General features: G+C 37.0%; 2 protein-coding genes across 3 annotated transcripts; both read left to right on the top strand.

Moving 5' to 3' along the window:
- On the top strand, positions 1-3350 carry LOC108827277 (alpha-dioxygenase 2). 2 transcript variants are annotated; one of them, XM_018600656.2, is made up of 9 exons: positions 1-176; positions 318-578; positions 1011-1160; positions 1289-1419; positions 1509-1722; positions 1809-2182; positions 2276-2478; positions 2575-2818; positions 2915-3350. In XM_018600656.2, exons 1-9 carry the CDS (start codon positions 84-86, stop codon positions 3138-3140), a joined length of 1896 nt encoding a protein of 631 aa, XP_018456158.1. In that variant the 5' UTR covers positions 1-83; the 3' UTR covers positions 3141-3350. The 2 variants fall into 2 exon arrangements, with proteins under 2 accessions (XP_018456158.1, XP_056849548.1); XM_056993568.1 differs by lacking the exon at positions 1-176 and having other exon boundaries at positions 444-576.
- Positions 3351-8092: 4742 nt separating this feature from the next.
- On the top strand, positions 8093-13619 carry LOC108827178 (probable serine/threonine-protein kinase SIS8). Its single transcript, XM_018600528.2, has 13 exons — positions 8093-9249; positions 9436-9879; positions 9968-10071; positions 10149-11299; positions 11383-11423; positions 11589-11657; positions 11754-11854; positions 11967-12045; positions 12125-12223; positions 12299-12367; positions 12479-12528; positions 12624-12800; positions 13023-13619. Exons 1-13 carry the CDS (start codon positions 8731-8733, stop codon positions 13159-13161), a joined length of 3042 nt encoding a protein of 1013 aa, XP_018456030.1. The 5' UTR covers positions 8093-8730; the 3' UTR covers positions 13162-13619.
- Positions 13620-13748: the final 129 nt, after the last annotated feature.

Genomic DNA, 13748 nt, shown 5'->3' with positions numbered 1-13748 from the left:
AATACAAGCATTACAATTGTGTGACTATCATCTAAAGCATAAAGCAAACACATAAAAAAAAACAAAAGGCCGAAAACAGTAAAATGGGTTTCTCTCCATCTTCTTCGTGGTTTCTTCATCCTGAGCTTCATCATGTTGTTTCCAAGATGTCTTTCCTTGATTCCTTTTTGTTCTACGTAAGTACATCTCCCTGTCTAGTTATATAATCTACAATTATTCTTCATCTGCTAGGAATTAAAAAAAATGGTAAACTCATCTTCTAGGAATAAAATTAATAAATATAATTGTATAATCCGTTTTTAATTATATATATATAGATTGTGCACTTAGTGGACAAGCTAGGATTGTGGCACAGATTTCCAGTGTTACTGGGAGTGGCTTACTTGGGGATACGAAGACATCTACACCAACGTTACAATCTGATTCATGTTGGTGGAATCAACGGCCAGAGTTATGACACCGATGAGTTCTCTTTCCGCACGGCTGACGGCAAGTGTAACCATCCCTCCGATGACTCTGTCGGTAGCCAAGGCACCTTTATTGGCCGGAACATGCCCCCATGTACTTCTCAGTATGGTGTGAGTTTTTTCTCCTCATTTATATTCACAATTACATTTACATAACATGCAATGAAACAGCAGTTAAGTATTTATAGTTTTGATCAAATTTTAAATATATATGCCGGTCGAATTTATCATAGCTGAATGAAACAGTAGAACCAAACTTTATGACGCATTTCAGTTTCTTATCTCCACTCACTAGTGGTTGGATATTGATGTATGATCTTCTTTTGCTTTAACTTTATGTATCTTTTGTACCGGATAAAGTTTTGGTTTATTGTGGAAAAAAAAGTTTTTGTTTGTTATGAAAGTATTTTGTTTTTTCTGCATGGTTAGCAAGTCATCTACGAAACTATTTGTTCTTATTATTATGAGTTATCAATTATCACGTTGTTATTGTTAATCACCACTAATTTGTTTTATGTAATTTATGATGGTTGACTATTACAGATATTGGATCCACATCCCAGTGTGGTGGCTACTAAGCTGCTAGCGAGAAAAATATTTATAGACAATGGGGACCAATTCAACGTGATAGCTTGTTCGTGGATTCAGTTCATGATCCATGATTGGGTTGATCATTTAGAAGACACCCACCAGGTTTTCATTCTTTTGAATCTAACCCCTTGATTACTCAACATTACATTTCTCTCCCTCAACTTCAGTTTTATTTTCTTTCCTAAAAATTAAATAAAATACATTAATTACCATTTTTTAAACCTTACTAGATTGAGCTTAAGGCTCCAGAAGAAGTAGCAAGTGAATGTCCATTGAAGTCATTTAAGTTCTTTAGAACTAAAAAAGATCTCACCGGTGATCACCACAAATCTGGCTCTGTCAACACTAGAACCCCATGGTGGTACGTATTTACATTCAAATCCGTGCTTAATCACTTCTTAAGTGTTATTTAATGAGTTCAATTTTATGAAAAACTACTTTTGGAACTAGGGACGGGAGTGTTATATATGGAAATGACGAAGCTGGAATGAGAAGAGTAAGGGTTTTCAAGGATGGGAAGCTAAGAATCTCTGGGGATGGTTTGTTGGAGCGAGATGAAAGAGGTGTTCCGATCTCTGGTGACGTAAGAAACAGCTGGTCAGGTTTCTCTCTGTTGCAAGCCCTCTTTGTCAAAGAACACAACTCTGTTTGTGAAATGCTCAAAGTAAGTTAGGTTTTTATCTTTCTTGTGAGGCAAGAAACCTATCTTTTATACACAATCACACTAAGATTTAAACTCTCTTTTTTCAGGACCGGTATACAAATTTTGATGATGAGAAACTCTACCGGACTGCGAGATTGGTGACATCAGCGGTTATCGCTAAGGTTCACACAATTGATTGGACAATAGAACTCTTGAAGACAGACACACTCACTGCTGGAATGAGGATCAATTGGTATGGATTTTTAGGGAAGCGAGTTAAGGACATGATTGGGGCAAGATTTGGTCCGATTCTTAGCGGATTAGTTGGTCTGAAGAAACCGAAAGATCATGGAGTTCCTTACTCTCTTACCGAAGAGTTCGTTAGTGTCTACAGGATGCATTGTCTTCTACCAGACACACTTATCCTCCGAGATATGAGTCCTGAGAAAGTTGACAAAACAAACCCTAAAATAGAACGAGAGTAAGACACACAGTCAGACATAAAATGTTTTGATACACTGTTTAGTCAGGTCCAAGTGCAGTTTTTGTTAACCTAGAAAGATGTTATTGACAGGGTACCGATGACTGAACTGATCGGGAAAGAAGGAGGGAAAAAGGGTTCGAAAATCGGGTTTGAGCAGTTACTAGTTTCAATGGGACACCAATCTTGTGGTGCGTTGACATTGTGGAATTACCCTAATTGGATGAGGAACCTTGTGGCGCAAGACATCGATGGAGAAGATAGACCTGACCTAATAGATATGGCTGCCTTGGAGAGTAAGTCAAATCAAATCGTTGCTTTTTTCTTTTGATAAACAAAAAATTATGTATCATCACCGATTCTCTGACCGTTTGATTTTATTTTTTCCTCAGTTTATAGAGATCGAGAGAGAGGAGTTCCTCGATACAACGAGTTCAGAAAGAATCTGCTGATGAGTCCTATCAGCAAATGGGAGGATCTGACAGATGATGAAGAAGCTATCAAGGTTTTAAAAGAAGTGTATGGAGACGATATAGAGAAGCTTGACCTGAACGTGGGATTGCATGCAGAGAAGAAGATCAAAGGATTCGCCATTAGCGAAACTGCTTTCTTCATCTTCCTCCTCGTTGCCTCCAGGTTTAGAAAACTACACTACATTTATTTAAAACAGAGGCTTTTCTTGCGTAACAAGGAACTAAACTCACTTGACTTTGTTTGATTAACGATACTTAGGAGGTTGGAGGCAGATAGGTTTTTCACGACGAATTTTAACGAGAAGACGTATACTAAAGAAGGGTTGCAATGGGTTAATACAACAGAGACTTTAAAGGATGTAATAGACCGACACTTCCCGAACTTAACGAACCAGTGGATGAGATGTACGAGCGCCTTCTCTGTCTGGAGCTCAGATCCTGACCCGACCAAGTGGCTTCCTTTGTATCTCCGATCCGCGCCATAAGCTGTTAGATGCTGCGTGGAACATGTCTATAAGTGTCATGTGGTTGGTTCATTAGTATATCCTTTTTTTTTGCTGGGGGTTTTGGAGTTGTGTGACATCGTACATATGAAATAAAATCATATGAGTAGAAGAGTTTTAGTCGTCAGTAAATCAATTGCCCCAATTTCTCGTTGTAGAACTTCAATATATTTCAACAGTTCTTTCTATTTATTTCCACCCTCAGATCTAACTATGTTTGAACATGGCTGAGTATTGACATGAAAATGAGTTGCTTCATTTATATGCCTAGTTTGTATTTTGCTTAAACTTGAGTTTAAGAAGGTGATTATACAAATTAAATAAAACAGAAAGCAAACGCTGCATATGAAGCTCTATACATATGCTAACAACATGATCTTCTAGATGAATTTAAGGGCATTGGTGATCCGAGTTTTATGTATGTCATATACCAAATGATTGTTAGAAAAATCATGAGATGCCCAGACACATTCGCCTAAAAGTTGAGTGCTTAGCTTATGGATACGATCTCTGATATTAGGAGTATAGCAGCAGCACTATGTATTATATGCTCTTATGTTTTTCTTTTTGACCAAAATGCTCTTATGTTTATCTTTTCCGTTTATCAGGCATAGAATGGGTTTATCCTGTCTTTGTTTACGTCTAGTAGTACCAGCACAATGTACTATACTGATCATGCTCTTAATTGACAAATGCTCCTTATATTTCCATGTATGACACCCTGCTTAGAACTTCTTATTGATGAATAAGCTACAAACACCGTTAATAAACTTATTAAGATTATCAATATGTCTGCATAATTCAAGCATTTTGTTATTAAAAGAATCCTAGATATAGTGCGACAGTCACGCACTTACACTGATCGTTGTAATTGTGAGTTGATGGTTTGAGCTAATCTAAAAAACATCAGATGGCAAAAAAGGTTTAAACAAAGAAAGACATCATAAATTCCTAATCCACCATGGCACCACCCTATAAATTGTCAATGATATTTAACGTTTTCTACTATCTCAGAAAGGGGGAATAAACGTTTAGAGAGAGAGACGAAGAAGAGAGAAGTGATAGGTGGGGAAGTGGTCCCAGCACCCAAAAAATGTGAGGCTATCACCAATTAGAATGCACCAACTTTTTTTAATCTCTTTATTTACGCAAACGAAAAAATATTGCTTTTTTGGGATTGGATAATTATGACGTGGCTTAAGCAACCACTATACAACTGGTCCACTACTATTCACTGCAGTCAAAATTAGTCAAACCGTTCTAAAACGAATGTTCTTTTACGGTTTTACCTTCTTTTCTAATCTGAATAATCACAGGCAATGTTTTTCTTTTTTTCACAGGCAAGGTTGATTACTACGTAAACGTATCTTAATTCGCTTAAACTAAACACTAACGTGTAGTGTTTTAGTAAATCACCACTTATTATTATTTTCGCTTTCAGTAGCTTTTCTCATTAATACTCTCTATTCGTATATCACGTACGTAAGCCAACATACTCGAATATTCACACTAAGTTTTTGGTTGTTGGCTTGCGTTTCTGTATAATAAATAAATAATGAATTTGTAATCGGGGAGTTGAGTGGTGACGTCTAATGTAAGGAGTGGGCAAATTATTCGAGCAAAACGAATCTTTTGTCAATCAAGATACTTTTTAAAGTTTTGAACAAAACTCAAGCCGCCCAGAATTTAATTGTTGGCCAACTACCCTTCAGCATTTATATTATAGAATTATTACCCCCTTCACTTTAAATAATGTAAAACCTGAAAAGGAGATAACTTATGATTAGGTGTTCTTACATCTGAAGATGAGGTGAATATGAATACCATGGTATTACAAACTACTGTTTTTATCGTAAGCTTCAATTATTTATGTCCCTACGTTTAAACCAAGATATGTAATTTAGTTGTTGTACTAATTAATGTTGTCAGTATGTCATAATCCTTGTTGGAATTTTTGGCGAAGTACATGTTAACAAAATTACAATCTTAAAGTTTTCAGCAGATGAATGTATAGTGGAAACAAAAGAATGCAAACTCTCCATACATGGAATTAAATGTTGGTTTCTGAAACCTCACAATCGTCAATCGTGTGGATACAATGAGCTGAGCCGAGATTTGTTTAAAAATATTCTGTGTAGAATTCCGGAATTACCAACACATACTTAATATAATAATTAATGAGAAATAAGAAAATGTGAAGTAAATGTGTGGTCGACTATTGGCTCACAGCTCACGATGGATACAATGATTGACTAGTTGCATATACCACACATGCAAACGTGTGGTCGTCCATATTTTGACATGATCAATAGATACATAGCGGCAGAGATGTCTATTTTTGTTGTAACTTGTAACCACTAGATAGATTAATCAAATTCTATGAGTTCACTATACTTTTACTTGTAAGCACTACATAAGTAATGTATAAGAAAATATCCAGACTATATTGCATTCATTATACGTTTACCAAAAACATATATTCACTATACACATGCTACAAGATTTAAAATGCTACATTATAGACGAAGTAATGGACGACGTGGGCATATCTCAGGCACAGAGTTTAATGTAGTTTATGTTTTAAACTTTAAACTAGATTTTGACCTGCGCTTTGGAAGCGCGAAATATTTTACGATGAAAAATTTCACTAATAACTCAACAAATATTTTGGTAACTTTTAAAGAGTGTATTTAAAATATTTTGTATTTAAATCAGTGTTTTTAATTCAACCCGACTGTGATTATACCGGTTAATCCGGAGATCTAACAATTCAATTTAGGTTTTTAAAATATTCATATTAAAAAGTCACTAAAACCCGAGACTAATTGATTGAACTGATAGATGACCAATATGTAATCTAATTTGATTTAAATTGTAATAGTTTCATAATTTGTAATCTTATAATCCAAATTTTAAAGTTTATTATTTTGCAACTTACGAAATTATGACGTTTTTACAAAATTTTAAAGAGAAAATGATGGATATAAAATAACTAAGATTAATTATTGTATTGTTTGGAAACATTGATAGTAGTATATAAAATATATTGTTTGGAAACATTGATAATAGTATAAAGAAATAAGTATATTGTTTGGAAACATAGATAGTAGTATAAAGAAAGAAACATTAGTGATTTAATGTAGGTTTAACTATAAAGTATAAAGGTGTATTTAATTTAAAAATTTACAAAATAAATGTTAGGTCCAACAGAATGTTTTTGTTTTAATAAGATAGATAAAAACTTTAAATATACTATTAAAGCTCATTCTATACAGCAAAAAAATAAGTGTGTATGGAGCAAGAAATTTATTTATGAAAAGCAACTATGCTGCACACACACATACTGTATATTGTTTGATAAAGATATTTGATAGAGCGATATAGGCATGGGCATTCGGGGTCCCAATCGGGTTTCGGTTTTATCCAATCGGGTTTCGGTTTTTCGGGTTTATCAAAATCAGCCCCATTCGGATTATTTGAAAGTTCGGTTCGGGACCGGTTCGGGTTCTATCGGGTTCGGGTCGGGGTTAGTAAATCTTCAAAGAACCGGTACAACCCAATGTACTTTCGGGTTCAGATCCCAATCGGTTCTTCGGGTTAAAAATATCTGATTTGTACCTACTTTGTAACCAAAACATAAGTAAAATTAGTTTGTTTTGGCTTCAAATACCTATTTTGTATCTTTTTGTAACTAAAATATAAATAAAATCGATTTAAAAATAAGAAACGAACATCAACCATGATCATTCAAAATCAAACGAAAGGAAAACATATTTATTGATAAAAAGAAAACCAAATGAATGAAATCATAAAACGAAAACCACGACCTCATGAAATGAGAAACATTGTTTAAAACAAAATCTAAATCAAATTTTTAAAAATTCAACAGTCACCTTTAACCATCAATCTTCATGTAATAGAACCACCAACCTTTATGTAATACATAAGTATTTTAGATGTTCAATATATCTTAATGTATTTTGAATACATATTAGGAATTGAGATCATGTTTGGTATAAAATCTTTCTAGGGTTTTGAATGTTTCGGGTTCTATCGGATATCCATTTAGATTCGGGTTCGATTCGGATAATACCCATAACCCGAAATACCAAAAAACAAGGTCCATTCGGTATTTATGTCGGGTTCGGATCGGTTCGGATTCATTTTTATCGGGTCGGATTCGGTTCGGATTTTCGGGTTCGGTTTATTTGCCCAGCCCTAGAGCGATATGCTAATAAATCAATTAATTGTTGTTAGGGCTTTTACAAATGGTAGCGTTATTATAGAATAAAACCAACGAATTACTTAACTAACTTATTATTCGAGCTCACTTATATTCTGCAAGACAATGCGTTATAGTAGTATATTTTCTCACGTGCATAATCTTCTCATGCGAATATTCAGAGTTAAATCGTCTTTTTCATTTTGTTTTTCCACTCGGAATTGACAGCTTATTAAACAATAAAGCCAATTTCTAGTCATTCTCAATATGAAAAGTTATAGGCCTTAATTTTGCTGTGACATTATTTCTTTTTGTTTGAGCAAGTTGCTGTGACATTAATGGTTATTCCCCTTTTTGTTCAAAAGAATACTAAAAGATCCAAAACAGCATTTTTCAAAATTTCTAGAAAACCCATTTCATTTTTATTTTATTATTGAAATGACCAAAACTCTTTGAATCACCTTCAAAATATTCTAACATATCCTTGTTTATTTCACACAAGTTTTACTTCGAAGTTAATTAAAAAATTACTATTTGTGTAGGGAATGAAAAAAAGAAATGGTGTAGAATGTATGTAGAATCTCTACTATGTTTTCTTGTGGAAAGAAAAGGCAACCGTTTTAAATACAAGAACTAATGTGAAGCCTGTCTTTGTGCAATTTAAGTATCATCCGGTCTAATCTTTTTCTTCGTCATCTTTTCAGGTTCACGCACTCAGCTGGTTGAAAAAGATACGCCTCTCCTTTCTCTTTTCTTTTTTTGTTTGCATGTCACAGTATAATACTCTTTCTTACAATACTCCATAAACGCCCCCCAAAAAGGAGTTAATTTCTGCATAGAGGAGAGAGAAGAACCACTCTCCACTTGTCTGTCGCGAAGCTCCTATAGACAGAGAGAAAAAAGAAAGTGGAGTGAAAACGAGAGACACAAGTTTTTTTTTTTCCTTCTTTTGACAAAGGAGGAGATATACTTAGAGAGGTTCACTGTACGGAGCATTTTGTCACTATTATTCAATTTTCTCTTCTCTTTTTTTTTTTTGCTCCTTTTAATTTCCTTTGAGTGGGTTTTGGTGTGCTTTTCTTTTCTTTTTTTTCCGTGATTTATCGAAAAAGAGTGGCTGCGAAAAATTCAATTCCTTTGTGTGTGTTTGAGGTTCTCACTTACCTCTCAACCTCTGCCGTTTGAAATCCAGAAAATAAAGTTTTTTTTTTTTTTTTACTTACTTAGATAAACTCCGGCGAAAAGTTTCATACGGTGTTGATTGACAAGAATATAAAAGTCTCTTTTTTTTGGGGTTTGACTTGATCGTTGATCGCTGGGATTCGAACTCGGGATCTCCCGGTGTTTGAAATGCCCGATAGCGTTCGGAGCATGAAGATGAACATGAAGAACTTTCTAAAGAAACTCCACATCACTCCCAATCCACCCGACGAAGCAGCATCCGACGACGGATCATCGATTCCAACCACAAATAACAAGTCCATCGATGTATCATCACCCTCACCTCCTCCTCCAGATTCGTCATCGAGGTCTCAAACCACCCCTGAACTCAAACCCTTCTCCGGTTTATCGAATTGGTTAAGCTCCGTTGGTCATCGAAAAAGCCCAAGCCCACCAGACTCCTTCAATGCCGCCAAGAACACAGACGCTGCTGATAACGGTGGCGATGATCCTCCCCTCGTGGAGCAGCAGCAGCAAGATTCTAAGGATCCAGAGGTTGAAGAAGAGTATCAGATACAGTTGGCTTTGGAGCTGAGCGCTAGAGAGGATCCCGAAGCTGCTCAGATCGAGGCTATGAAGCAGTTCACCTTAGGCTCTTCCGCTCCTGACAACAACTCTCCTGCTGAGCTCGTTGCTTATCGTTACTGGGTAATGTCTCTGATTCATAAAGTCAACTCCTTTTCTTTCGTTTTCTATTAAAGTTCTCTGCTTTGCTCTGTTTTCGTTTTCTACTTAAAGTTCTCTGCTTTTACTCTGTTTTGGTTTTGCATTCTACTTTAAAGTTCTCTGCTTTTACTCTGTTTTTGTTTTTTTTTTATTATTTTGTTTTTGCAGAATTACAACTGTCTTGGCTATGATGACAAGATCTTGGACGGGTTTTACGACTTGTACGGAGTGTTGAACGCTTCTTCCTCAGCGGAAAAGATACCTCCTTTGCTTGATCTTCAAGGGACACCTGTCTCTGACGGCGTGACGTGGGAAGCTGTTCTCGTCAACCGGAGTGGGGATTATAATCTGTTGAGAGTTGAGCAGATGGCTGTTGATATCGCCGAGAAGACGGAGTCTGTTTCTTCCTCTAGTTTTGTCAACAGTGAGCTGGTGAGGAAGCTGGCTGTTTTGGTCGGTGATTACATGGGTGGCCCGGTTGTTGATCCGGATAGCATGTTGAGAGCTTGGAGGAGTCTTAGCTACAGTTTGAAAGCCACTCTTGGGAGCATGGTGTTGCCGCTTGGCTCTCTTACTATTGGATTGGCTCGTCACCGTGCCTTGTTATTCAAAGTAATAATAACAAAGAGGAGGGTCTTCTTTTCAGATTGTGATCCAATGAGTTTAACTCATACTTTTCTTTTATTTGAAATTTTTGTAGGTTTTGTGTGATAGCGTTGGTGTTCCTTGTCGGATAGTCAAAGGACAGCAATATACCGGTTCTGAAGATGTGGCAATGAACTATATTAAGACTGATGATGGCAGGTAATCATCACACTAACACCAATGTATTATCTATTGACTGTGGTATAGACTAAGTATCAAGTATATGTGAATTTCAGGGAGTACATTGTTGATCTTATGGGAGATCCCGGTACGCTTATTCCAGCTGATGCAGCTGGACTACAAGTAGACTATGACGAACCTGTCTGCTCCACTACTCCTGGAGACAATGATTCATTTCATGCAGCTTCTTCCTCCAATGGGATTGAAAGGTCATTTCAACAGAATGCAGAGTTGCCTCCAGGGGAACATAGTTCTAGTACCAAAAGTTCTGAGGAGAGAAACCAATCCGGAAGAGGAGGAGGAGGAGGCGATCTCATTGCTGGTCCAAATATTTCCAAGGAAGATGTGGCAAATCTCTCTAGTAGGCCAATTCATTCTTTCACCCATATGAGATCACCTTCTTGGACTGAAGGTGTGAGCTCCCCAGCTGCACGGAGGATGAAAGTCAAAGATGTTTCACAGTATATGATCGATGCTGCCAAAGAGAATCCACGTTTAGCTCAGAAGCTTCATGATGTATTACTTGAAAGTGGAGTTGTAGCTCCGCCCAATCTATTCTCCGAAGTCTATCCCCAGCAACTGGATACAACCGTTGAAATAAAAAATCTGACTGAAGCCACCAAGAAAGAGAAAGGAAAAGATTTAGAGACAGCTCACCAGCAAGGAAGACACCAGAACGATCTTGGTCCAGTGCGGTTTTTGCCTCCGTTACCAAGACTGCAACCTAAAGCAGATGCACATGATCATCCACATGATCATGGCAAAGTTGTTAGTCAGTCTGATTCTTCAACCTCCGAGGCGTCTTCTACAGAATATGTCAGAACCGTGCCTGCTGCTGTAGCTGCAGCGGCTGTGGTCGCATCTTCGATGGTTGCTGCTGCTGCTGCCAAGACTGCAAACACAGAGTCCTCCACCTTAGAACTCCCTGCTGCAGCTGCAGCCACGGCCACTGCTGCTGCAGTTGTGGCAACAGCTGCAGCCGTGTCAAGGCATCTTGAGTTAGGTTCGAACAGCGATGGGGATGCTGGTTCTGGTGGAAATGAGCCTGAAGGAAGTGGGGACTCCCCTCATGAGCCAAATTCAGGTGACAGAATATCTGACAGATCTACTGGCAACGAAAGTTCCAAGTCTGATGGAACACTTGATGATGTCTCTGACTGTGAGATTTTGTGGGAAGAGATTACTTTGGGAGAACGCATTGGACTCGGTACTTGACTTATCATTTTTGGTTATCTACTTTGGTGTAACTAACTTTATAAAAAACTAAAACGGTTACCTCTTTTGATACAGGATCTTATGGAGAAGTGTATCGGGGAGATTGGCACGGGACTGTGAGTAGTAGTAGTATTATTTGATTTTCAGTTTATACTATTGAATTAATTTTTTATGGAATGCTATAACTATTAAGCTTTGTGAATAGAAGTGGATGAAGAAAATACTTAAAAGCAATTCCGTAGTTTGAGTTCCCATGTTGTTGAAACTCTTGGACTTGGTAGGAAGTGGCTGCCAAGAAGTTCCTTGATCAAGACCTTACAGGAGAGGCACTGGAGGAGTTCAGAAGTGAGGTACGACAGAGCCTTTTATTCTAGCTGCTGTTCTATGTCAAACACATGTTATTATATTCTTGTTAATGTATTATCATTTTAATCTCTGATTAAAAGGTCCAAATAATGAAAAAGCTTAGACACCCAAACATTGTTCTCTTCATGGGAGCTGTGACCCGTCCACCGAATCTCTCAATTATTACAGAGTTTCTTCCTAGGTAATACTTATGATATTTGCAGGCTTGATTAATCTGATACTAAGTGATTCTCATTTTATATGTTCTCTTCATAGAATTATCTTTACAATAGTATTTTGTCATACTTGTGCAGAGGGAGCTTGTATAGGTTAATCCATCGGCCTAATAACCAGTTAGACGAGAGGAGACGGCTAAGGATGGCTCTTGATGCTGTATTAATCTTTTTTCTCTTTCATTCTCACACGTTTTGATCTCTATTATATCTGTGTATAGCTGATTAATATCTTTCAGGCCCGGGGAATGAATTATTTGCATAGCTGTAGTCCTATGATTGTCCATCGTGATCTCAAGTCCCCGAACCTTCTAGTTGACAAAAACTGGGTTGTGAAGGTTAGCACTGTCTTCATAAATTTTGTATCAATTTAGATAATATGCATAACGGTAATGGCTTTGCATATGTATCAGGTCTGTGACTTCGGGTTGTCTAGAATGAAAAACAGCACGTACCTCTCTTCAAAGTCAACAGCAGGCACGGTAAGCTGCTAGAAGGAAGTTATCATCTCCAGTCCAGGCGCTTTGTCATATCTTCCTTTCGAAATTGCCTGTTTGTTACTTTTAAGTTAGGTTTGAATCTGCGTCTTTCAGGCTGAATGGATGGCTCCAGAAGTGCTTAGAAACGAACCTGCTGATGAGAAGTATGGTTTTTATTTTTAGTTTCTTCTCTGTGTCTTTGTTCCTTCTGCTCATCAAAAGGTTTAACGTCAGGGAAATATGATTTTACCTGAAACAGGTGCGATGTCTACAGCTACGGTGTGATTCTGTGGGAACTCTTTACGTTACAGCAACCATGGGGAAGGATGAACGCGATGCAAGTTGTTGGGGCAGTTGGGTTTCAGCATCGGCGTCTTGACATTCCTGACTTTGTCGATCCAGCTATTGCAGAACTCATTAGTAAATGCTGGCAAACGTGAGTATATCTATATAATAATCTAAAAGTAGTAATGCTTTTAAAACACACATGATTTCACTAGAAGTAGTAATGCTTAAAACACACACATGATTTCACTAAACCAAGTCTCAATTAACATAGGCTTGAATCTTTGACGCCTTCTTATTGTTCGTTTAGGGACATTTAACACTTATGATTTGGCTGATACATGTAGTGGCTTTTTTTTTTTTGGTTTACTAGGGATTCAAAGTTAAGGCCAAGTTTTGCAGAGATCATGGTTACTTTAAAGCGGCTACAGAAACCTGTAACAGGTTCAAACATCCCAAGACCAGTCCCTAGTGCTTCTTCATCAACAACTGAACAGGAACAAAAGGAATGATGATAACAGAAGAAGAAAGAAAGAAAGACCAAAGTTGCAAAGCTTTCTTTTCACTGTTTAAAGGAAAACTGAAGAGAAGACTAAGCTAGATTTTGCTTTTTTTTTTCTGGTTTTTTAATTGGTTCAGCTTCAGTTGGTTTTCACACAGCTTGTGAATAGAGCTATTGAACGCAAATTCATGGAGGATTGAAGATTGAAGAGGGTGAAGGACAACTTTCTCGTGTGGTGTGTGTGTGTGTGCGCGTGTGTTTGCCGGTGAATTATGTTCATGTTCAATGCGTAAATTTCCTCTGTTTTGTTTTTACAAAAATTGAAACTGTAAAAAAAGGGAGAGAACCTGAAAAAGCTTATTTGACTATATGATATATATATATATCATTTTGTAAACTCGTTGACAAAGAAATAGTTTGAGGAGTGAGAACTCAAAAGTTTTCACAGTTCATCTGTGCTTGAATGAATGCCTTTTAGTTTTGTAAATATTTAGAAAAGCACCCGAACGTATGATGGTCGATATACATTCATCACAAACTCTACCCTCTTTGCGTATGGACTTTGAACTTTGTCAGGTACTATGGATCTACAAGTTG

The sequence above is a fragment of the Raphanus sativus genome, chromosome 9, assembly GCF_000801105.2.
Source record: "Raphanus sativus cultivar WK10039 chromosome 9, ASM80110v3, whole genome shotgun sequence".
In the NCBI taxonomy this organism is placed as follows: domain Eukaryota; kingdom Viridiplantae; phylum Streptophyta; class Magnoliopsida; order Brassicales; family Brassicaceae; genus Raphanus; species Raphanus sativus.
This window is presented reverse-complemented; position numbering and strand designations above follow the sequence as displayed.

Bases quoted from the DNA above. Each gene is read 5' to 3' on its own strand.
- LOC108827277 (XM_018600656.2), top strand. From the start codon at position 84: ATGGGTTTCTCTCCATCTTCTTCGTGGTTTCTTCATCCTGAGCTTCAT. The intron at 1,723-1,808 runs GTAAGTTAGGTT...CTCTTTTTTCAG, and splicing joins CTGTTTGTGAAATGCTCAAA to GACCGGTATACAAATTTTGA. The intron at 2,479-2,574 runs GTAAGTCAAATC...TTTTTTCCTCAG, and splicing joins AGATATGGCTGCCTTGGAGA to TTTATAGAGATCGAGAGAGA.
- LOC108827178 (XM_018600528.2), top strand. From the start codon at position 8,731: ATGCCCGATAGCGTTCGGAGCATGAAGATGAACATGAAGAACTTTCTA. The intron at 11,855-11,966 runs GTAATACTTATG...ATACTTGTGCAG, and splicing joins ATTACAGAGTTTCTTCCTAG to AGGGAGCTTGTATAGGTTAA. The intron at 12,046-12,124 runs GTATTAATCTTT...AATATCTTTCAG, and splicing joins TAAGGATGGCTCTTGATGCT to GCCCGGGGAATGAATTATTT.